Genomic DNA, 25,747 nt, shown 5'->3' with positions numbered 1-25,747 from the left:
GGGCAGTCTGTGGGACTGAGCCCTTAAGCTGTGGGGTCTGCAACTCCAGGTAGTGTCAGAGCTGAACTGAAACACTGACACGCAGCTGGTGCTGGAGGCTTGGCCAGTGTCAGAAAACACCCCACAGCCTTACAACCAAAGTTTGCCAAAAAACATGGTTTAAAAAAAAAAAAAAAAAAAATCAACATTTTACAGGAAGACACTGATTTATATAAAGCAGAATCAGGAAATATCCTGAAGAGAAGACTATCTCATGAATGGAATTTCCTATTGCCTAAGCTTACCTGAGTTCAAATAAGGGCAGCCAGTGCATTTAGCGATCATCCTATCCTCCCGCCTGACAAGTGCGGGCATGGCTGCAAGAGGCGATGCACACACAGCCACCTACTTTATCCTCAACACCCCCGGAGGTGGGCGTTAGTACAACCCAGTTTACAGATGAGGAAACTGGAGCACAGAGAGGTGAAGTCACTTGCCCAGAGCCACACAGCTGTGAGAGGCAGGATCTGAACACACAGTACTGCATTTAAGGAAGAAAAGGAAGAACGGATAGAAAAAGCTGCCTCAATTTGAAAGCGAGAGGCCAATATTCGATAAAAGTTTCCATTTTGTCCTTCCCTGATTTCAAAGACAAAAGTTAGTTTTAACAGGAAAGTCCAAAGGACGATGAGTTTTTATGTATGTTTTCTGTCTCATTTCTTCCCCTCTGAATGCAAGTCCTCAAGAAAGTTAATTAAGCTCTCAAGGGCTTTGAGCCTCTCTTCAAAATTAGGAAGAGAACCACGATTCCCCCTCCACCTAAGTCATGAGCAGATAATGAGGAAAGATCCAGGCAAGGGTCTCTGAAAAGAAACCCACAAACACGGTTGCCTTCGAGGAAGCAAACGGAGCACTTATGGTTTTCTGAGTGACTTGCATGGCCAGGAATAAGGAGGCTGCCTTTATCTGTTTGGAAAAAAAAAGTTAAATGGTGCTTCCTCAACTTTCTCCCAGAACAGAAAGTATTATCTCTTTCAACATAATACCCTTGGTGCAGACATAAATTTATTTACACATTCTCCTTGTGTAGGCAACAGAAAACTACTGGGGGTCCTAAAAGGATAAGAAATTTTAAAGAGATGACTATAAAATATTTTAATGTACAGATTGTTTAAAGCTTCTCTTAGAGTCAAGCAAACATTATTAATTAGGTCATGAAATTCTACAAAAAGAAATCCCCAAGGGTATCGCTGTACACAGATACAAATGGCTGCTATGCTTGTCCCTACACGCAGGGAGTGGTCTGAGAAGAAAGGATGGGACAGCAGCTTCCAGGCGCTGATATGCTCGAGGGCAGTGGTTCTCAACTGGGCACGATTTCTGGTTATGACAACGGGGGCAGGGGAGCTCCTGGCATCTAGTGGGTAGAGACCAGGGATGCTGCTCAACATCCTACAGGGCACAGGACAGGCCCCCACAACACAGAAGTAGGTGCTGAGGCTGAGAAATCCTACAAGAGAGGAATTCGGGAGAGCCCGGGGTCTGAGTGGACCTCAGACTTACCCCAACAGGCACAGGCTCCCGCAGGAGAGCCAGGTGAGGGCGCCGGCATTATAGGACAGCTGAGTCACGATCATCTTGTTGCAGGAAGGACAACACATCTGGACTGGGCGGTCGAAAAAGGAGATGGGCTGCTGCACGTAGACTGTCTGCACAGCAACTGATGGAAGGAACAGAACAAACCGGCCAATCAGTAAATGAGGAAGACATTCATTAAATGCAAACCAGTAGAGGCAGGATCTGGACAGATATTTGCTCACCCACGTTCAGGAGAGCACTGTTCACAAGAGCCCAGAGGTGGAAGCAACCCAGCGTCCATTCATAAATGAATGGATGAACAAAATGTGGTCCATCCATGCAACGGGTTATTAGTCAGTCTTAAAAAGGAAGGAAATTCTGACACATCTTACAACATGGATGGACCTTAAGGGCATCAGGCTAACTGAAACAAGCCAGTCACAAAAAGACAAATACTGCTGATTCCACAGATAGGAGGCACCTAGAGTAGTTGAATTCATAGAGATAAAAAGTAGAATGGTGGGTGCCAGGGGCTTGGGAGAGAGGAGTGAAGGGGAGTTGCCATTTAATGGGTATAGAGTTTGTTTTGTATAATGTAAGAGATGGAAGGTGGTAATGATTGCCCAAAAATGTGAACGTACTTAATGCCACTGAACTGTCCGCTGAGAAATGCTTAAGGTAATCAATCTTACGTTATGTGTTATTTTACCACAATAAAAAAAATTGGGGATGGGTGAGGAGGGAGAAAAATGACAAAAAGGGAAGAAAACAGTGGCAGATTTCCAGAATTACCACTTGAGGGGCTCTGGAAACCTCCACACACGAGATGGGGGAAAGGACTGTGTGTTTCTGGAGCAGATTTGGCCCAGCTCCACCAGGCTTTCAAACTCAACTGTCTCTGGACTCAAGTGCGGAGCTTATTAAGAATGCAGATTCCCTGGTCCTGCCCTCAAGACCGTCTGATTCGGCAAGTCTGGGGTAGGGTCCCCAAACTGCTTTTTAAGCTCTTGAGTGGTTCTACAAAGGTGGTCTGCAGATGGTAATTTCAGAAACAGTGATGTGATGGGTTTTAGCCTCAATTTTCTTCATCCGTAGATTAGTGGTTGCCAGGGGCTGGGGGGATGGAGGGTGACGGGGGTTTCTTTCTGGGGTGATGGAAACGTTCTGGAATTAGTGCTGATGGTTGCACAGCTCTGTGAAGATGCTAAAACCACTGAATCATATACTTTAAAAGAGTGAACTTTATGGTATGGGAATTCTATCTCAATAAAGCTGTTTTTTAAAAAATGGAATAATAAGGGTTGTCGCTAGGATTAAATGGGACAAAGGCAGTAAAGAACCTCACCCCGTGCCTGGTACAGAGTGAATCCTCCATAAACAAGCCTGCATTTCACACGGTCTCCTTAGCAAACTCCAATGCCCAGTAATAAGGCTGGCGTTTACCAAGCCAGGGGATACTGGCCCAGTTCTTTACAAGTCGGGGGACCATACTGATACACGCAGTGGGTATATGAAATCGTGCTAAAAAGAGAAAACTATGTGAAAAACACAGGCGGACATCCACAAGCATTAGAAGAGCACCTAGGGTGATGGAAATCACAAAGCCCTCGGAGCTTAGCACATTCTTTTGGTTTTCGGCAAAGTTGTTTAAGCTCGTAGTTCTGTCAAAGTGACTTTTTTCTGTTTTTATGTTATTGAGATGCCATTTCTGTGATCTGTGTATTAGGGGACATGAACTGTTACCCAGAGCTAACCAGACAATATTCCCAGAAAGACCTAGAAAGCACCCCCACCCCCTGCAGAAGAGCAGCATCAAAGCATAATTCAGCACTTACACGTAAATTTTAATAAGGGTTATGTGGGGTACAAGAATGAGTTTTTATTGATCAGAGTGTGATCTAAAAGAGTCTGAAGTCGTTATCTTGTCCTCTTCCATCTCAAGGAGTCAAAGTCACTTGAGCACAATGACAACAATGGTTCACATTCATCCAATGATTACTCATGGAACCTTACTTAATCTTAACAGCCGCCGGTTGTAGGTACTTGATGGGCCCCATTTTACAGATGGGGAAACCGAGGCACAAGGAGGCTGGTGAACCCAGGCAGTCTGTCTCGCGGGCCCGCTCTCTGAGCTGCCTGTAATACTGAATCAGCTACATACCTGGGTGCAGACGGGCAGCAGGAAGTACCAAAGGGCAAGGACATGAAGAAGTTGCTGGAGGGCAGGGGAGTCACCTGCACTAATGTTGGGCTGGGGGTGGGTTTCAGCTCACCCATTCCTCACTCATGGCTGCATCCTCTCCCTGTCCTACTCCCGCCCTGGCCTCGGGGCAGGGGTTCTCCCGCCAAGCCTCAGCAGGAAGGGCAGGAGCCCCCGAAAGCAAACTCCCATTCCCAAATTTCTCTGGGACGGTTCGTTGTGCCTCTGTGATAAGCAGCAGAGGCTCGGTTTACAGTGGACGTGGGAAAGTTCATACACTGCTTCATTATGGAAAAAGCAAAGCCTCACTGACAGGGAACCCAAGACTAGATGTGACATTTCAGGACACGGAGGAAAGTTGGACTGACTGGCACTTTGCTTAGACTGTGGGGCACAGTCACTACGGCCACTCTCTGGAGTCCCAGGGCTGAGGGCCAAGGAGAGGTAAGGGGGCCCGGGAGGCCGTACGTACTTGCATTGGCATTGGGGACGGGCACTGGCTGGGTGTAGTACCCAGGCGGATTCATGCCCTTCCCATCTGGGCCCGTCATGAGCCCTGTGGTCGGCCCAGGCATGGGTGCTGGAGGTGTGGGGTAGTAACTGTTAACAGAAACTGTCTCTTCATAGGATGGGGGCGCAGTTGGCACCGAGGAAGGTCCAGCAGCCGCCTGGTAGGATCCTGGAGCAGACATTTTACCTAAAGCAAAACCAGAAGACACCAGATCAGAAATTCAATGGACAGGGGCCTCCCTGGTGGCGCAGTGGTTAAGAATCCACCTGCCAATGCAGGGGACACAGGTTCGAGCCCTGGTCCAGGAAGATCCCACATGCCGCGGAGCAACTAAGCCTGTGTGCCACAACTACTGAGCCTGCGCTCTAGAGCCTGTGCTCCGCAACAAGAGAAGCCACAGCAGTGAGAAGCCTGCGCACCGCAACAAAGAGTAGCCCTGGCTCGCCGCAACTAGAGAAAGCCCGTGTGCAGCAACAAAGACCCAATGCGGCCAAAAATAAATTAATTAATTAATTAAAAAATTCAATTGACATCTCCCCATCTCTCTTTTCCACTCTCAATCCTTTTTTTTTAAACATCTTTATTGGAGTACAATTGCTTTAAAATGTTGTGTTAGTTTCTGCTGTACAACAAAGTGAATCAGCTATACTTATATATATATATATCCCCATATACTTCCCCACCTTGAGCCTCCCTCCCACCCTCCCTATCCCACCCCTCTAGGCCGTCACAAAGCATCGAGCTGATCTCTCTGTGCTATGCGGCTGCTTCCCACTAGCCATCCATTTTACATTTGGTAATGTATATATGTCAGTGCTACTCTCTCACTTAGTCCCAGCTTCCCCTCCCCCTCCTGTGACCTCAAGTCCGTTCTCTACGTCTGCATCTTTATTCCTGACCTGCCACAAGTTCCATCAGTACTGTTTTTTTAGATTCCATATACGTGCATTAGCACCTGGTATTTGTTTTTCTCTTTCTGATTTACTTCACTCTGTACGACTGACACTAGGTCCATCCACCTCATTACAAATAACTCAATTTCGTTCCTTTTTATGGCTGAGTAATATTCCATTGTATATATGTGCCACATCTTCTTTACCCATTTATCTGTCGATGGACATTTAGGTTGCTTCCATGTCCTGGCTATTGTAAACAGTGCTGCAATGAACATTGTGGTACATGTATCTTTTTGAATTTCTTTCATTTTCTAACTGACAAACAGACAATTAGGAAATGACCTGTGTCCAGTCTTGTCCAAAAGCCAGAAAGGGAGTTAACATCATCCCTTCCAGACCCAAGAATGAGAACCTTAACAAGAGATTCCCTACATAAAGGTAAAAGGTAGGGGGACATCCCTGGCGGTTCAGTGGTTAAGACCTCAAGCTTCCACTAGAGGTTCAATCCCTGATTGGAGAACTAAGATCCCACATGCCGAGTGGAGTGGCCAAAAGAAAACAAAGGATTGCCTTGGGTATTGCTCACCCTTTGCATTTCCATTTAAAAAAAAAAGAAAGAAGGTAGATGATGACAAGAGAAAATTACCCACATCCCCTGGGCAAACATCCACCAAATGTGAACATAAATTTTTTCACACTTGAAACCATCACCCAACCAAGACCTATCTTTCATAACTAATGTTTTTTCTTTTCTTTTCTTTCCTCCTTTTTTTTTCTTTTTTTTTTCAAATTAACCGCTGCAGTTTTTACTAACAGTGTTTCAAGTGACCAGAAAAGACAAAGGCCTTCAAAAGCCAACCACAAACTATGGCAAATACTAAGCAAAACAAGCCAGAGGCCAAGAAACCCTCCCGGTGAATGCCATGTACCCGAAGTCCAGAAGCAGGAAAAGGAATCTTGGGGGTGTAAGTTAAGAAAACGGTTACTCTTGGGAGGGGAAGGAGAGTCTGGAAGAGGCTGGTGGGTGAGGGTGTCTAGTCATGTTCTCTTCATCTGGGGGTGGTTACACGGGATTGTCCACTTTGTGAAAATTCGAGTTGTACAATTAAGATATGTGCCCTTTTCTGTATATATGTTATAGTTTTTAAAAAGTAAACACACACAGGGACACACAAACCAACCAGTTCTCATTTTGAAAAGTGAGAATCAGAGCAGCCAGGCACATATTTCCTTTTGTGAGGGCAAAGAACCGTTTTTTTTTTTTCCCTGCAGAACTGATGCCCGCCTAGAATTACATGGCCTGGACCCAGGGTGTGTTCCTGTCTGCGGTCCCATGCTCGGCAGCCCCCGGGCAGCTGGAGAAGGACACAGTGCCGTCCTTTGTCTGCTTCTGTTTTTCCAACGGGGCAGGGCTAACGCTGCATTAGAAGATCCATTCAAACCTGTCTCAGGAGAAACGGAGCAGGGAGCTCTGAGGGCAGCGAGCCACAGTCCGGGGGCTTGGCCGGGCCTGTGCTGCTTCCCACGCACCATGCCTCCTCTTCTAGATCCCGTGGGAAGCAGAATCGATTCATTCTGCTGCGAGGAGAAGGGGAGAATCCTTCAAGGACGCTCTGCCTTTCAGCCCAGCCCGAAAGAGGAGATTTCTCTGGGGGAAGAGATGAAAGGGCTTTCAAAGTGGAAAGAGAGGCATGGGAAAACGACCATGCATAAAACAAAATCCATAAATAAAGCCAGATAGGTTGGAGCTGGGTTCTAGAAAATTGTGGAAGCCCTATGGAGATGTTTGGATCTCATTCTATAAGCCTGGGGCTGTCCAAGGGAAACTTTCCAGAAGGATGGAAATGGTCTCTATGTGGGCTGTTCAATATGGTCGCCAGCAACCACACCACACCGCCAAACACTTGAAATGCGTCCGAGGAACTGAATTGTTAAATTATATTTATTTAAATTGAAAATCGAATACAGGGAATTCCCTGACAGTCCAAGTGGTTAGCACTCTGTGCTTTCACCACTGAGGGCCCGGGTTCAATCCCTGGTTGGGGAACTAAGATCCCACAAAGAAAAAAAAAAAAAGAAAGAAAAAAGAAAGAAAAAAGAAAGAAAGAAAGAAAGAAAATCAAATACACAATTCATTTACTGGAACATTTTTATGTAAGTCTGGGACTCCTTGGGTATGCGAATCTACTTTCTCAACAGCAAATTTAAGGAACTCTGAATTGAGATCAAATGTTTTTGATAAAATTTTAGCATCCAATTTGGGATATGATGTCAACGTAAAATACACCTTGGATTTCAAAACATTTTTAAAATGTTAATGTGAAACACCTCGTTCATAATTTTTTATATCGACTCTAGATTGAAATGATAATACTTTAGATAGCCAGAGTTAATATGCTGTTCCAGTTCATTTCACTTGTTTCTTTTTCCTTTTTAAAATGTGGTTACTAAACAATTTTAAATTGCCTATGTGGCTCGCTTTCTGGTTCTATGGGACAGGAACCATGGGAGGTTACAGAGAAAAGGAGAGGTCCAACCCTAGACAGGGTAGATGAAGCAGAAGGTCTGGAAAGGAAACAAGAAGCAAAGCTCGGAAGGCCCCTGCGTGGGGGTGGAAGGCCCAGGGTTGGGGGGAGTCTACAGTGGGGGGTTGACCCCAGAACATCTTTGTGAAAACAGGCTCAGGGTTTAAAACAGACTGACTGTGAAAAGTGGTTAAGGTATATAACTGTGTCAATTTCCTCTCACCCACAGGAACAGAAATGCAGAAGTAGGAGGGAAGACGGGCCACAAACATCGGCCCCAGGATGCCTCTCTACCAGGCTCACCTCCAACGCTGGCTGCTGTCCCCTCCCGGCTTGCCCCAGACCTCCCCACATCCGCGCACTGCGCTGGAGGAGACTTCAGCTGGGGGAAACACGGCCGCCTCGTGCTCCCGGGTATTTTACAACCGTGCAGAACGTCAAGGACTCACTGTCCCTTCCTGTCTCAGGAAAGGCAGACCCAGAGCTGCCAACACGATTTATTATGAAAACTGAGTCATATAAAAAAACCCACAAGAGCAGAAAGCACTATGCGTCCAGAAAGCCTAAAATAGCACAGTTTGCTGTGGCTGCAAACGGAGCGCTTCGGGAGGGGAAACAGAAGGTCCTGGGGTGCCCCAAATTCTGCAAATAGTTCGGGTCAAACCATTGCCTCTCTCCTCCAAAAGGGAAGAAACTCAGAGATTGTGAATTGTGCTGCTGAGAGCGAACACACAGGTGTTAGGAAGCTGGGGGGAGGTGGGGTTCTTGCCAAGACATCTAAAGGAAGGAAGGGTCTGAGCTTCTGGTTCTGGAAATTAATGTCTACCCACCCCTGCCCCTGTTTTAATTGACCATCATCATCTTTCTTGTGGTCACATCCTATTTGCTGGAACTTCAGGACACTCTCTCTCGGGAACATTGCTTTTGGATCAAACAGACACATAAACACGCTCATAATTCTGAAAAGAACAAGAGCAACAGTCTAGAATGGTTTAAGGAAAAGAAGGAAGGAAGAAGGAAGGAAGGGAGGGAAGGAGGGAGGGAGGGAGGGAAAGAAAACATATAACCAGCTGCTTTGAAATCTTTCTAAATAAATTCCACAGCTTGCCTTCCCCCAGGCCCCAGGCCAGGAAATGCCACTTCAGTCAATCCCATTTCTCTCCCTCTCTTTTTTCTTTTCTCTCCCCACCCCCATTTCTTTTTAATTTGGTTTCCCCCAGGGGCAGGAGGCCCACCTCGCCAGCCACTAAGCCACCCTTCCAGAAAGGATTTGCTCAACTGGCCTCCACACTCCCCTCCTCACCCCCACAATGTGAAATTCTTAAGGGCAGACACACATGTGGACACAGACACACAGACGCTCCACTGTCAGCAGAGGACCCTGCATCCCTCCAGAGCCGCCCGTGTGCGGAGGCCCCAGCACAATTCCATCTAATACTTGGGACCCATTTTTCTGGGACAAACTGGAAACCACAGGAAAGTGTCTTTTAGTTTAACAAAACAGAAAAGCCACAGTTTTGCCACGTAAAACACAGCCTTGAGAATCCTTTGGTGGCCCTGGGTGGCTGGGGTGCAGCCTCTGCAGAACCCAGGTTGCCACAGTTACGGGGAGCTTTGTGGGGGGAAATAAAGGAACAAACAAGGGGGTCTCCCTCCTCCCTCCCCAGTTGTTTAACTTTCTTATTAAGCCCCTGAGAGTGGCTTTTCTCGACAGTCTATTGAAAAGGACACATTGAAGGCGATTCTCCACCCACCTTCCACCTGCCCCCGCAGGAATCGAGGAAATGCTAAGGGCTGGAGATTTCTGTTTCCACCATCTCATAATGACTCTTATTAGCTCCTTCCAAATGCAGAGAGAGGCATTCCAAACCCCTTTTTTTAAATATGGAAAATTTGACCAGGGCTGACCTCACGGGCATGTGACCCGTGTAGGCCCACGGGGCCCTACACGCAGAAGGGCCCCCCAAGCTCCGCTGAATGCTGCCGCCATCTTGAAATTCCAAATACTTCTCGAACCAGAGGCCCTGCCTTTCCACGCTGCACTGGGGCCAGATGTTAGGTAGCCAAATCGTGACCGTTGGTTACAGAAAAGGAAAAGGAGGCATTTCTGATGCAAGAAGAACAAGGCTGGGCTTCCCTGGTGGCGCAGGGGTTAAGAATCCGCCTTCCAATGCAGGGGACACGGGTTCGATCCCTGGTCCAGGAAGATCCCACATGCCGCGGAGCAACTAAGCCCATGCGCCACAACTACTGAGCCAGCGCTCTAGAGCCCACGAGCCACAACTACTGAAGCCCACGTGCCGCAACTACTGAAGCCTGTGCGTCTAGAGCCCGTGCTCCGCAACAAGAGAAGCCACCGCAATGAGAAGCCCGCGCACCGCAACAGAGTAGCCCCCGCTCGCCGCAACTAGAGAAAGCCCACATGCAGCAACGAAGACCCAACACAGCCAATCAATCAATCAATCAATCAGTAAATAACTGAATAAAAAAGAACCAGGCTTGGACTTGGAAGTTGGCCCATGACCAGCTGCGTGATCCTGGGCCCCACTCTCTCATCCGTAAATATGCCAATTGGAAGTCTGGGGTCCCTAGCTGAAAACATCCCTTGTTCTGAGACAACGATTCGCTGGGTGAAAGATGTTCTCTTAAATGGGCAGTGAGGGCTACACGGATATTTATTCCTGGTTAGGCCTACGGGAATGAGTCTGGGAGTAGCTCCTTCACTGAACCCAGTATAGAACAGGATTTCCCAATCTTGTTTTCATTACAGCCGCCTCCCTCCCTCCCCTCCTACCCCTGGCCCCCAAGGAAAAAAATTAAATTATATTTAAATTCAATTAATTAACTTGAATATAATTTAATTTCTACCTAACAAGAAAAATTAAATACTAAGAAATAAGATTTTGTTGGGCAGGGTTGAGTTTTGGAGGGCCACACACCACTGTAATAGTTCAGATTTTTTTCACCTCTCCCCTCCCCCAAGAACCAATTTTCATTCCCTTGGATCCCCAGTGAGAACTCACTGTTTGGAAAGAGGTAGTTGGGCCCAATGAGTTCCGCCAATCACCCACATTTGTTCATTGAGTATTTCTAAATTATGACTCCTCCTTTCTTGGTGTCATAAATGCAATTGTCCGAACTCAGTTTTTAACCTTTTAGGGACCAAGTCCTAGGATCCCTTACATCTTCTTTTCAAGGCATGCCCAGCCCTCTCGCAACGTAATCTCATGAGCCACAAGGGAGGGAGGTGGACAGGGGTCGGGTGAGCAGACAGAGGGACACTTCCTTCTGTTGTACTGGGGCCAAGCAGGGCTGGGCTGGCATCCACTTCCTCCTGTACCCATCACTCCTCTGGGTCTTGAATCTGCTGGGTTCTCACTCCAGGAAGAAAGTAAAGGGTGCTCAGGGGTTCCAAAGACTGTTTACACCTTATTTTGGCATCTCAGAGTCCAGACGTCCTGGCCTGATCAGAATCTACCACTTATCTCACAACTGCTACTCCGCACCCCATCCCAGATTCACAACTGCATTAAGATGAACCGTAACGGGCTCTTAACTTGACCGCAGCGGGCCCTGTAATTCACGCCCTTACATGCATCATCCCATGTCATTCCCACACCACTGAGTCAGAAATTATTGTTGTCATCAACCCGATTCACAGATGAAAAAACTGGGGCCCAGAGAGGTTGAGCGGCTTATCCAAATGTACACAGATGGAGTGGTTTGAACCCATGCCCCTCAGACTCTGGAGCTCTTTAGAACTCATCAAAATACCTCCCAGGCTGGGAGATCCAGACACAATCAGCAACTCGTTTTGCACACTTTGCCCCCCCCCCCCAATGAAACGTGAAAGGAAAAATCAATTCTCAGTGGAAGCAACATATCTGAGCCCAAGGCGACAGGTCACCCCCTTTCTCTCTGCCTTCCTAACACCCGTGAAGATGCATATACACAGACTTTCACACGACACACCCGAGACAAGATTTAAAAAACGACCTGCCCATTATGGACTTCAACTAATTTTGTCATGAGGACTTTGCAGTTCAAAACGATCTACTTCTTTAATGAGAATCAGGGGTCCAGGAGGTCAGTGATCAGCCAGAGTTAGATATCCACAGAGCAATTCCTGCCCATCTGGGGGACATAAGCAATGAAGGGGAGATCTCAGAACTTCTGAGATGCCACATCTGCTTCAAGCAGCAGTGGGAGGCTGGGATATCTCTGCCACCTGCTGCAGCTCCCAGGGAAGAAAAGGCAAAGGCCATGCCAACCGAGTCTCAGAGCAGGCTTTTTAATATCGCTGTTGAAAGACTGTCGCAAAAAGCCCTCAAAATCCTGGAGAGAAGCCACGCCGGTGGGCGCAGTGATCTTCGCGCCTTGAGCTGAGATTAATGAATTGATCCTGAAACCTCGAGACACAGGAAAAAACTCCAAGTCACTTTCAGCAACAGATTTGTTCCTAAAAAAACTCGGCCTAAACAGTCTTAGAATTCCCGGAAACACCCCGGTGGAGCTGCTATTCCGGGCCCTCACACAAGCTCTGGGAGTCGTCGTACTCGGTCGGAGCCTGCACCAGTGTTCACTGGATAACTTGGGGTCCCAGCCTGGCAGCGTTTGCGTGGAATCCTAAATTCAGAGGCAGGGGGCTGACTTCCGGGAAGCCTAGCGATGGCTGGCCGACCAGCTCGATCACTGATACAGCGGTTCCAAAACATCGCTGGGATGAACCTCGAAAACATGATCCTAAGTGAGAGAAGCCAGACGTGAAATCATCGTATGATTCCATCCATGTATACGAAATGTCCAGGATAGGTAAATCCAGAGACGGAAAACCAATTAATGGTGCAGCAGCTGGGGGTGGGGAGGGGAGGGCACTGGGAGGAAACAGGTACGGGGTTTCTTTTTAGGGTGATGAAAATGTTCTGGAACTGGATGGAGGTGATGGTTGCAAAACACTATGAATGTACTACTTGCCACTGAACTGTACACTTTCAAATGATGAATTTTATGTTTGGTGAATGTCACCTTAATAAAAAGAAAAAAAGAAAGAAAGATAAAAGCAATTTGAGTCTCCAAATCCACCACTAGCCTTAGTTCAATGCATTCAGTGGCCCGTTTACCTAAAATTGAGACCACTGGGGTGTTTCTGACACCGGCCAACGTGTCCCCGACGAAGGTGACCTAAGGTCCTGAGTTGCCTGGGATGGAGGGGGTTCCCAGGACACGTTGAACCCCTAACTCCCCACCCTGCCTCTCACTTCACCTCCCACCACAGGTACAAATTGATGTGTCTGCAGCCTGGCTTGGATGTCCCCAAACATGCCCCAAGCATGCTCTTTCCTCTTTGCCCCCTGTTTCCTTCCTTCCCTATGGGTTTGCAAATTCCTCTCACCCATCATATCCCTGCTTGGCTGCCACCTTCTCCAAGAGGTGATCTCTGGCTTTCCCAGAGGAGAACTAATTCCTCCCGAACCTCTCTCTACACAGTGCGGAAATCAAGGGTGCAGGGTCTGGAGCCAGACAGCCTGTGGTCGCATCAAAGTTCCCCTGGGCATGACTTTGGTGCCTCAGTTTTCCCATCTGTAAAATAAGCACACTGGCAGCTTCTTCCTCATGAGGCTCTTGGGAGGATTAAACGAATCCACTTGCGAAGAGGACCCAGAGCAACGAGAGACACATATGCCCTCAGCACGTGCTAGCTGTCATTAACATACGTTTCTCTGCTGTACTTGTCACAGGGCACCTTTCTCGTCTAAGACGTCTTCCTAACCAGTCTGTGGGCCCTTTAAGGGCAGGGATTGAAATTATTAAAATCTGCACCCCCAGCACCTAGAACTAAGCTCAAAGCATCATGGGTGCTTCATAGGGTAACCCACTGTCCCAGGTCGCCCAGGAAAGAGGGATTTTCCCGGATACAGGATTTTTGGTACCTAAATTGGGAAAGTCCCTGGCAAAGACCAAGACAATTTGGTCACCCCGATATTTCCACAAATGTTTGGAGAAAATGATACCTATGTGTAAAAAGGACACCAAGACCCATCTTGGATGGCATCAAGATTTGGAAGCAGACATAAATGGGAGGGTCTTACCCTAAGAGTCTCAACTTAGAATCTGACAAAAATGAAGTTTTTTTAAAATAGGAAGATGTTCCTAACAACAGGTCTCAATAACAGATGGCCTCGCAGTTCAGCTCAAGGTAACAGGAGGGTTTGGCCAAATGTGCTCCAGAACTGGAATCACTTAACTGGTCTGGAATCCTTTGTCTCCTCCAGAATGCCCTGGGGAGAATGGTATTTCTCAGCAGGGCACCCTGTGATGTCCAGGCAGAAGGTCAAGGTGTGGGTGGAGGGACTTCCCTGGTGGTGCAGTGGTTAAGAATCCATCTGCCAATGCAGGGGATACGGGTTTGAGCCCTGGTCCGGGAAGATCCCACGTGCCATGGAGCAACTAAGCCCATGTGCCACAACTACTGAGCCTGTGCCCTAGAGCCTGCGAGCCACAACTACTGAGCCTGCGAGCCACAACTACTGAAGCCTGCGCACCTAGAGCCCGTGCTCCGCAACAAGAGAAGCCACCACAATAAGAAGACCGCGCACTGCAACGAAGAGTAGCCCCCGCTCGCCGCAACTAGAGAAAGCCTGTGCGCAGCAATGAAGACCCAACGTAGGCAAAAATAAATAAGTTAATTAATTAATTAAAGAAAAAAAGGAAGAAGGGCTCTCCTCACACCCTTTGGAAAAAAAAAAGATGTGGGTGGAAAGAACTTGAAAAGGGAAGTGTGGAGGCAAGTAAACACAAACAAGACAAAATCAGAGACAAAAAAAGCCACAGTCTCTAAACTTCAAGATCGGTTCATTTTTACTCTTTGATGCAAGTTTCTGAGGCTGCTCGTCCCCGGGCTCTGCAGAAGGCATCCCTGAATTTTGCCGACAACCACTGCTGGTTCTTGTTGGGGTTTCAGAAGAGAGTGAGAAGGAGGTGCTTCCTGCGGCTGCACCATCCGTCCAAGATCTGAACTTATTAGCAGGCTCCTCGCTGCCACCAGCCCAAACTCAGTAACACCTGTCACTCCGTGTTCATCACCTGGTCCTTGGCATGGCTCTGAAGCCACTTGTTCTAAATGGATGGTGTGTCAACCATTCTCCAAAAATGACAATCTTTTCTCATGGGTGTCAAGAAAATTCAGAGGCTCTAACGAGCTTCTACCCCAAGATGCCATAAACATCAGCAACTGCTGCTGACACGTGTGGACAGGAAGTGGGGGGGACGGAGTTCACACCTTTGCAGCATCTCCACCCTCAGTGCTTACCTACAACCAGCACGGATGGAAGGGGGACTCTTAAGGAGTCTCAGGTGACTTTTTTCTCCCCACTCCCAATCCTTTCTGGTGAAATGACCGACAGGCAGGCAGGGTCCAAAAGCAAAGGAGGAGGAGGACAGAGAGGTAATGCCCGATGCTGAGAATTCTCCTTGGGCAATTGTACAAGACACATGGGCTTCACAGGCGACTCTGATCAGGAACTGACCTGGTGGAGAAGCAAGGCCATGGCCACTGAGCTCAGAAATGTTACAGGTGGGATGTCTCTGCCTGGTACCCAAGATACGGTTGCATGTGGGGTTTTCAGAAACACCTGTGTGTGTTGCCTGTCATTTACAAGCATGGGCGGGCACCACCCACCTCTCAGGGGTCAGTAGGAATGACGTGGACCACGACCTGGCCTGCTGAATACCCAACAGTGATTTGGAGAAAAGAGAAGACATGGAAGAATGTGAGCAGATGGGGCACAGAGAGGGGAACAAAAAAGGCCCAAAGAAAATTAAGACGATAGGATTTTAAGGTAGGTTGAATGTTTAACAGCAGTAACTGGGACCAAACTTCCTTGGTTCAAATCCCAACTCTGCCATGTCTAGGCTGTGTGAACTTGGGTGAGTTGCTTCATTTCTCTGTGCCTTGGTTTCCTCATCTGGAAAATGGGCTAACAATCGTACCCACACCTTCACAGTGTTGCAAGTTGGATGTGCCCAGAACACTGGGCACGTGGGTCACTACGAAAGCATTAGTTCTAATTACTTACAGGGAAGCAGAGTAAAATCCGGGGAGGGGGTCACTTGCCCTCAGTGACACAAGAGGTCTCACTGCCAGGAGGCAGGAGGACCCAAGCACAGACCCCATCACACCACGTGCCCCTGTTGTGAGGCCTCTACCTTCACGCCTTTACTTGTTTGTCCAAACCCCCTACAGTCTGACCCTCCCAGCCCCACCTGCAGTACATAGACAGAATAATGCCCCTTAAAGCTGTCCACACCCTAATCCCCAGAACGTGCCTTAAATGGCAAAAGGGACTCTGCAGCTGTCATGAAGTTAAGGCCCTTGAGATGAGGAGATGATCCAGGTGGGCCTGAGGCAACCACAGGGGTCCTTAGAATAGGGAAGCAGGAGGGCCTGAAAGAGAGAAGGGGCCCATTGGCTTTGAAATTGGCCCACGGAGCCATGAACCAAGACATGCAGGCGGATGCTAGCTGGATTCCGGCCTAGAGCCTCGAGGAGGAATGCAGCACCTTGTCACCCAGTGACACCCATTGTGGACTTCTGAGCTCCAGACTGTAGGATAATACACGTGTTATTTCAGCTACTAGGCTTGTAATTTGTTACAGCAGCCAGAGCAAACAAACCTGCCCCCTCCTAGCTAGGTTGCCCAATCCCCCTCTGGCCCTGCAGACTCCCAAGGGGGCTCTCCCCCTCCCATGGTGGGTGCCCCCCACCAGAGACCTGAGCCCCTCAACCTCCCACCCCAGCTCCCAGGCATCTGTCCACCCACCCTCGATACTGAAGGAGCCCTTCTCTGGTTCAAACTCCACTTAAAGTCCACAAGTGTGGCCACCCCGCCACACCCCGCCACGTCCAGGGAACTTTGCTCCAACAATGACCCCTCCTGCCAACCCTGCCCTCTCAGCTGGCTTCTCTCCTAATCTCTAGGCTGGTTCAAATCTTTCCTTATTAAAAGGTAAAAACCAGGGCTTCCCTGGTGGAGCAGTGGTTGAGATGCAGGGGACACAGGTTCGTGCCCCGGTCCGGGAGGATCCCGCATGCCGCGGAGCGGCTGGGCCCGTGAGCCATGGCCGCTGAGCCTGTGCGTCCGGAGCCTGTGCTCCGCAACGGGAGAGGCCACAACAGTGAGAGGCCCACGTACCACAAAAAAAAAAAGTGGAAAAAAAGGTAAAAACCAAAACCCCTCTCTTCCCTCAGCCTGGGTCCTCAGCCCCTCTGGCTCCCTGCTTCTCTTCCGTGTCCACGGATTCACCCCTGACCACCAGCCTCCTTCCTCCCTTGGCCATGACCCCTCCAAGCCCACTTCCCGTTTCCTGTCCTCTTCTCCCAAGGCTGCTGGCGTCTCCTCTGGAAGGACTGCCTCACTGGCCTGGCCCTGCACCTCTACCTTCAGGGGCTGTGCCTCCCCGTCAGCCCGTCCACAGCAGGTCCCCGGGGACTCGGGGGTCTGCACGCAATGCCCACGGTCCCCTGAACTCCTCAACCCCACACCCATCATGCTGACCACGACCCACCCCTGGACAGCTCCCCCCCACCCCACCCCACCCTGGCCAAGCCAGTCTTCATACAGAAAGATGCTTGTCTCTCTCTAAAGCAGGGAGATGCAGTTAAAGCGACTCAGGGACAGATGGTCAAGCTTAATATCATCAGTGAGGAGTCATGCGGACATCACGCACCTGCTGATCTGACGGAGTGAAAAGGGCACTCTGGCTTGGTGGTCCTGCTCCCCAAAACCCCTGACCCCAGGCTCATCACAAGAAAAGCTCAGACAAACCGAAATTGGGCGACTTTCTACAGGGGACCAGGCCAGAACTCAGAACAGCCAAGGTCATGGAAAAAGGAAAGCCTGAGAAAGTGTCACAGACCAAAGGAGAATGGCAGGTGACAACCGAACAAAAGGTAGGTCCTGGATTGGACCCTGGAATGGAATCCACTGGAAAAACTGGTGACACTCAAAAAGTCTGGAGCTTGGTTAACAGGAAGTCACCAATGTCGGTTTCTTAGCTGTGGCGAATGCACCCCGATGATGTAAGATGCTAACAGTAGGGGAGGCTGGATGGAGCATACGGCACCTCTGCGCCGGCTCTGCAACTTTCCTGTGTATCTAAAACTATTCTAAAATGAAAGGTTTGATAGACAGAGATAACAAACTTACGGTTACCAAAGGGGGAAGGTGGGGAGGGATAAATTAGGAGTTTGGGATTAGCAGGTACACACTAATATACACAAAATAGATAAATAACAAGGACCTACTGTATAGCACAGGGACCTATATTCAATATCCTGTAATAAACCATAATGAAAAAGAATATGTATATATATGTATAACTGAATCACTTTGTCACACGCCAGAAACTAACACATTGTAAATCGATTATACGTCAATTAAATAAATGAATTAATTAAATGAAAGGGCTGTGTTTAAAAAAATCCACAACTGATACCCAGATCTTTTTCACCCATTAGACTTGCCATTTTCACCCTGGCAAAGAGCAGAATGTTTGATTGTACACAGAGCTGGCCTGGACGTGGATGAACAGGCCTCTCTCCCAGAGCTGGTAGGAAGGTAACCTGAGTCTCACACAACAGAAGCATCTACCAAAATTTAACATGCATGAGTCCTTTAACCTAGCAATTCCTCCTCTAGAAATCTGTATCAGAGCTGACCCCATGCCTGGGTGCAGTGACAAAACGATGAGCACACAAGGGTACTCACTGCAATGTTGCCAGAAACCACCTAATTGTCCATCAGCAGAGGCCTGGGTAGACCAGTTATGGCGCATCCACACAAGGGAATAGTATGCAACCATCAAGAAAGAATGAGGGGGCTTCCCTGGTGGCGCAGTGGTTAAGAACCCACCTGCCAATGCAGGGGACACAGGTTCGAGCCCTAGTCCAGGAAGATCCCACATGCCGCGGAGCAGCTAAGCCCGTGTGCCACAACTACTGAGCCCGCGTGCCCAAGAGCCCGTGCTCCGCAACAAGAGAAGCCACCACAATGAGAAGCCCGTGCACCACAACGAAGGGTAGCCCCAGCTCACCGCAACTAGAGAGAGCCCGCGCGCGCGCGCGCAGCAGCGAAGACCCAACGCAGCCACAAAAAAGACAGAATGAGGAAGTTTATGTGCAGAAACGCAGTTATCTCCGAGATGTATCAGTGCATGACAAAAGCCCAAATGGTGTTTATTGTCACAAGCCATCATTTGGGTACAACGAAGAAGGATATATGTATTTCTTCGTAAAACATGCATAAAATGCCTCCAAATGGATACACAAGAAACTGATAACTGGGAATTCCCTGGCGGTCCGGTGGTTAGAACTCAGCGCTTTCACTGCTGCATGATGTGGCCAAAAGGAAGGGAAAAAAAAGAAAAGAAGAAAAAAAGAAACAAAGAAACTGGTAACAGTGGTTGCCTGTAAGCAGAGGGGGGAGGAGCACTGGGGGATGCAGCCAGATGAAAGCTTTTCACTCTTATACCCTAAGTTGATCTTTTGTATGTTGAGCCATAGCAAGATTACAAAATCAAAAAATTAAATTAAGAAAAAACTAATAAGTTAAACATATTTATAACTTTAAAAATTTACAGTTCTATAATCTATAATTATAATTTAATTATTTATATTAATTATGATGTATTTATAAAAAATGTTTTAAAATTAATGAAATTTAAAATAAAATACATTAAACCTTTTATTTTAATACATTTATTTTATTTATTTATTTTTGGCGGCATTGGGTCTTCGTTGCTGTGCACAGGCTTTCTCTTGTTGTGGCAAGCGGGGGCTACTCTTCATCACAGTGCGTGCGCTTCTCATGGCGGTGGCTTCTCTTGCTGTGGAGCACAGGCTCTAGGCGCGCGGGCTTCAGTAGTTGTGGCACGCAGGCTCAGTCGTTGTGGCTCACGGGCTCTAGAACACAGCCTCAGTAGTTGTGGTGCACAGGCTTAGTTGCTCTGCAACTGGCATGTGGGATCTTCCTGGACCAGGGCTCGAACCCATGTCCCCTGCATTGGCAGGTGGATTCTTAACCACTGCGCCACCAAAGAAGTCCCAAAACTTCTTTTTTTTTTTAATGGGGAAAAAGAGCCTCTTCTGCAAACCCATATTTGCCCTCCCCAGGTTGGTGTCTCTTGTCCTCCCACCTCTGGGTGAAATGACGTTATCATTAAAGTTACTGATTACTTCTCTTTGGTGAAAAGATGTGCACTCCACCGTTTCTGCTATATCAGCCCCAAATCTGTACTAACATCCTATTGGCCAAAATAAAATTCTTCTCTTCACATTTTACTCTATGATCCATTTTTCAGGCGGGAGGTTCTGAAGGCTGATGGCGGATGTGGGATTGGGGAGGCATGGACCCTCCCTCACTGGGCTTAAGGAACCCATTTAGGGAGGCAAAGTTAACCAACATGGGGAGATATGGGAGCAAACGCAAAGGGGAAACTGAGCCCAGATTCTAAGGCAAGTGGAGGGTCTAAGACAAGAGAAGGACACAGGCGAGGGCAGAACAGGAGGTGGGTGAACAGTGTGGCAGAAGACACAGAGGCAGGTACACCTGTGTCCTGTGGGGGCGTGAGCAGTGGTTGGCCAGGAGGGTGGGGTCGGGTTACAGGAGCACTTTCTACATCAAGAGCCTGGCCCTGGGACTTCCCTGGCAGTCCAGTGGTTAAGACTCCGCGCTTCTCACTGTAAGGGGAGCAGGTCCTATCCCTGGTCGAGGAACTAAGATCCCGAATGCCGCACAGCACGGCCAAGAAAAAAAGAAACAAAGAGTCTGGCCCAGGTGAGGTGGGGACCAGGCTCCCAGGCTGGACCTTCTGGGGAGGGACCCCCACGCAGGTTCTGTTTCATTAACCAGCAGCCCAAAAGTGACTTGAAAAGCCCCCCAAAGTTTTCAACCCCTGCCAGGGAGAATTCAGATTCTAAAAATAAGCCTCAAAACCTAGAATACCAGGAGAAAGCGACCACAGCAGAAGCCATCCAACAACTCCCCATCAGTATAAACACACATCCAAGGCCCAAAGACCCGTAGCCAAGGGGTCCTCTCCCCAGATCACGTCCCAACACAACAAAAACTCCAGTCTCATAACTTCTGGTGTTGCTTCATTCTGATCGAGGCCCCTTTTTCAATATCTCTCCCCTGAAAATCTCTTAACCATTTTCTAAAATGATCCCCTATTATTTCTCTCTGCCTTCTTGAAGTCAAGAAAGAAAGGAAGAGAGAGAGAAAGAGAGGGAGGGAAGGAGGATAGGAAGGAAGGAAGGAAGGAAGGAAAGGAGGGAGGGAGGGAGGGAGGGAAATGCTTGTGTCAGCATCTTGTGGTTCTGTGATACCCCAGGCTGCTGGCAGCCCCCATCCTACTCCTCCATTTGCTGCTTCAAAGCTTCCGAGGACTGGAAAACCAGAACCCAGTGTGTAAGAACTCTGTGTAAAGTAAGAATTACTAGTTTCCTTCGGTGCCTCCCATGAGAAAAGTAAACAAGCTTGGGCATTTATCTTGATGATAAATACCTGCGTTACTTGGGAGACTCCTATTTGCTTATTTTCTCAATTCTGGCCATAGTCCAGATGACTGTAGGTTTTATAACTGTCATACCTTTGAAAGTTATACAACAGTCTTGCCTTTAGCAAGACTTAAGGTGAGAACAGGGTGGTAAACATTAGCTACTGCAGTCTTTTAAGGCATGCCCCGCTTCCCCTTGCCTATCCTATACAACCCAGCCCTGGATGACAGAAGCCTTCCCACTGTGTCCTAATTGCTTCCTGTCTGCAAATTAGATTCTGTTTCCCTAACTGGACTGCATTACACCCCTCCAGGGAAGGGCTATCTTCCATGTTTCTCTGGATCCCCCAGAGCTTTAGCGAAAGCGATGCACAGACAACCTCCTGGCAGAGCTGAGATTTCATGCGAACATATGGCGTATACATATCCCATATACGATGGGGGAATCTATAGTGCACGCTCTTTGAAAGAGTGTATTTTTGGGGGGTAGTTTTCTTTTCCAGTTTGAGATATAACTCACATACAGCACTGTGTAAGTTTAAGGTGTACAACATGATGATTTGCCTTACATACATCACGAAATGATTACCACAATAGTTCAGTGAACAGCCATCCTCTCATAAAGACTCAACACTAAAGAAATAGGAAAAAAATTCTTTTCCTTGTGATGAGAACTCTTAGGATTTACTTTCTTAATAAGTTTCATTTATAATGTACAGCCATATTAATTACCTTTATTATACATTTACATCCCGAGTACTTACTTATAACTAGAGAAGTATTTCCTAAATAAAGACAAATCTTCCTTACAGAAGAATTCCAAATGATATGTGTAGAAGCCCCCTCCCTCCAGGAGGTGGAGATTAATCTAGCCCCTCCCTCTCCTAGGTGTGGGCTGGATTTAGTATCTTGCTTTTAAGGAATAGTCTAGGAAAAGAGAAGAAGACTATCTACAATGGGGAAAGCTGGCAAACACCACCTTAAGCTAGAGACAAAGGTTAACATCATTAGCAATGTCACATGGGTATCATGTACCCCCTGATGTGATGTGATGCAAAGAGCCCTTCATCTCTGAGGCCTTCTTCCCCCAAACCCATAACCTCAGTGCAATCATGAGAAAAACATCAGACAAACCCAATGTGAGGGAAATTCTATAAAATCTCTGCCCAGTGCTCTCCAGAGAGGAAAGGAAAGACTGAGAAACCGTAGTAGACCGGAGGAGACTGGGAGATGGGGTGATTCAATGCAGTATGGTACCCTGGGTGGGATCTTAGAACGGAAAAGGGACGTTGGCGGAAACACTGGTGAACTCCAAATAACGTCTGGAATGTGATTAACAGTGAGCTACCAATGTCAGTTTCCTAGTTTGACAAATGTCCTGTGGTGATGATGTAAGATGTTGCGGGGCGGGGGGTAGTCGGGACGACTGGGTGAGGGGTAGATGAGAACTCCCTGCCCGAACTGCTACTTTCCCGCAAATCTAAAATTAAACTATAAGATGAACTGGAGCAGGCAGGCCTCACTCAAAAGCATTCAAGTTCAGTTTTTAAAAACAAAAGCAAAAAAATGTTAAGGTTTACTTTTTTAAGTTTTTTTTTTCTCAAGTGTATTTTGGTTAAATGGGAAAGGTTCAGTGGAGGCGGGGGTGATGATCAGGGTTTCTATTATTTCTCACTGAGGATGAGTGGATGGATACTTACCTAGGTAGATAGATAGATATCACCATATTTAAGCAAATGGGCCTTAGAGTTGAATGAATCTCCAAACCTCCCAGCTGAATGCACACTGATTCTCGGCCACAGATCTGTACCCCCTCCCTTAAGATAGATTTTAAAACTCTCACAAAGGGGTTTTTAACCACAGGTAGGTGATAAACTCTTCTAAAAATATATCCTCCTGTTTTCTAGATTTAGGTATCAGATCAACATACAAAAGGGCAAAGCCTTCAGAGAGAAGATAAAGCAGCTTTTTCACCACCAACTTAATCCTCTAAGATCAGTTCTTTCAGGAAGAAAAAGAGGAAGACTATTCAATTCCACTCTCTGCCCCCACCGTGCGGCCCCAGAAAAGAATCTTGCTCCGGGTATACGTGCATCACAGAAATGACCCCAGGAAAAAAAGGCATTCCTTCAGCAAAAGGAGGACACACACACACATGCAAGTTGTCAGGTCCCCTAAGAAAACAGTCTAGTTTGTACACAAGGAGGAGAACCAGCTGAGGTCAAAGAGAGCTGGTCTTTCACAGTCGCTGGAGAAAAATGTTCTTTACAATAATGTGAGCACAAGTGAAACCTGATTTCAAAAACCCTAACGAATTATCTGACTTCTACATTTAGTCCATCAAATATTGTTCAAAGTTCTTAAACTAAAGGCCACTGGCTAGCAATCTTTAAAATACAAAGATTCTGCGACGCTGTGTTTGCTGTAATGTAATTTAACCCGTATACGGCACCAGAAAACGTCCCAGGCAAATGGTGCTTCTTAAGCTCTCAGTCAGTAAGGAGGAAGAATTTAGACAAAAGGGGAAATTGGGATCTCCAACTCTCTTTGGGAAAGGAAGTGAGAAATTACACTAAGGTTCTTAGGCTAATGGACCCCAAAACACATTCAGATTCGGTCTCCCTCAGTTAAAAAATACCAAAGCTCACAGGGAAAGATTTCAGAGACATGTTTTCAAATGACATCTTCTAAATTCAGTCTGTTTCACAAGTCAAAGATAAAGTGACCACAATCTGAGAGCCAGGTTCAAAGATGGCATAACTACAAATTACAGTGATTTGTAGAATGGAAAATCCTTCCACTGGGGAGCTGGGCTGCTCCCCCACAATCAGAGAGGGCAATTTCCCCCTGGATTCCTGGTGAAACCACATCCCCAGTTTCCACATGAATGATAGTTTTTGATGAAACAGCACAATGAGAACATTAATGGGACTCCATCAGAAGACAAAATGACATGTACCCTGATTACAACTTCATAAAAAAACAGGCACCATGACAAAAGATAAAACGGCCAAATAAGGAAAACAGATGCTAGTTGTTTCATTCACAGGGTGAGATTATACCTGATAATCTTCTTTATCTTTCACGCTTTCTGTAATATTGTTATTTTTTACATAACTTTAAAAGCTATCAGTGCAGCCTTTATGAATAACCTCCCTGGACTCAAGGTTAGGGCAAGTCAATGCTAAGCTCTTAAACTGACCCCAGGAACACTGTCAATTCTAAAACTCCACGAGCTAAGTAAGCTTCAATTCTCCATCATCATTTTCCCTGAAGTTACCTTCTTCACCCACAAAGAAGAAAGTGCCTCTGGCTTTTCCGATCTTGGTGAATTAACCTCCTACCTACTAGGTGAACAGGGAATCACCACACAGACACCCTTGATATTTCCTTTCTTCTGTCCAGGTCTTAAACCCTATGAAACGACACACAGTTCTCCTACTGAAATAACCTGCGGTTAAGGGACAACTTCATTAGCTACGAAAGTGTTATCCTGACTGCCCGGAGTGCAAACAATAAGATGAAATTGTGAGGACCCGGGAAAGTACCACTTAGAACTCAAATAACAATGTTAAGATAAGTAAACACCAGTCAAGTTCAGAACAGGCCATGGGGGGGCCAAATAGGCACCAAAGACACCATAAACACGTCAGTACTAAGTCTGGCAGAGTTACGGAGGACTTATTTGCATGTTGAGATGGACCACCTCGCCCACTGAGCTATTTTTGTTGCAGTGAAAGCACAAATAAGGACAAGTCACCGTGCCAAGACTTTGGACTTCGTGTCAGATCTTGCTTTTTCCACCATCACTGTAGCTGGGGTTGATTGATCTTCGGTGGGAGAATTTTAAGTCCCTGAGGGCATACTCCCGTTCTCACAGTGGCACCATAGCACCTCTGGTTGTGGGTAATGGCAACAAATCATGCCCTATCTCCTTGAAAATGAACTTAGGCCTTCCGGTTCCTTTGCTCTCAGTGGTTCCCCTTTTACTGTTCTCAGCTATGGGCTAGTCCGTGCCTCCTCCGAAGCTTTGCTGAGCCCCTCCTGCTCATTCGGAATGCTGCCCATCTAAGTCCACATGTACCTTCTGCTACCTGTACTCAGGCCTCTGCTTTGCTATGAAACTTTCCCCGACTAACCTGGCCCCCAGCTCACAGCTCCCTCCTTTCCATTCCTTTCAATCCTTCCAGAGTCACAGGGGCATTGCTGAGCATTGGCTTTTCACCTTTGTGTGTTTCCATTTTCCACCCACAGCATAAACCCCTCAGGACCGGGAGCCATTTCTTCTGTGTCCTTTACAAGGCAAGGGTAGCACTTTATTTCCCCACAGCTATCGCGTAAAAGCGACCACAGGAACAAAGGGAAGTTTACTCGCCAGAGCCAGCGAAATGACTTCTATCTAGTATTTTAAGAGACTTCAGAAATTGATTCTCCATCTCAGATCAATCACCGAGTCACTTAATCCACGAAAACATTACAACAAGGATACTTTTACAAATTTGAA

The 25,747-nt window shown here is 47.3% G+C and overlaps 2 protein-coding genes across 2 annotated transcripts in view; both read right to left on the bottom strand.

The window, feature by feature from the left end:
• Nucleotides 1–25,747, bottom strand: part of LOC101325118 (uncharacterized) — a 288,914-nt gene that overhangs the window by 180,577 nt on the left and 82,590 nt on the right. The window lies entirely within an intron of this gene.
• The window catches only part of LITAF (lipopolysaccharide induced TNF factor), a 30,597-nt gene that overhangs the window by 3,086 nt on the left and 1,764 nt on the right, over nt 1–25,747 (bottom strand). The window contains exons 2-3 of the mRNA XM_033841302.2: nt 4,230–4,454; nt 1,543–1,699 (exon numbers count right to left, since the gene is read on the bottom strand). Coding sequence (XP_033697193.1) covers nt 1,543–1,699; nt 4,230–4,449 — 377 coding nt within the window. The 5' untranslated portion in view covers nt 4,450–4,454. The remainder of the gene's footprint in view (nt 1–1,542; nt 1,700–4,229; nt 4,455–25,747) is intronic.

This window comes from Tursiops truncatus, chromosome 15 (genome assembly GCF_011762595.2).
Source record: "Tursiops truncatus isolate mTurTru1 chromosome 15, mTurTru1.mat.Y, whole genome shotgun sequence".
NCBI lineage: Eukaryota > Metazoa > Chordata > Mammalia > Artiodactyla > Delphinidae > Tursiops > Tursiops truncatus.
The sequence above is the reverse complement of the archived record's forward strand: the minus strand, read 5'-3'. Positions and strand labels throughout refer to the sequence as shown.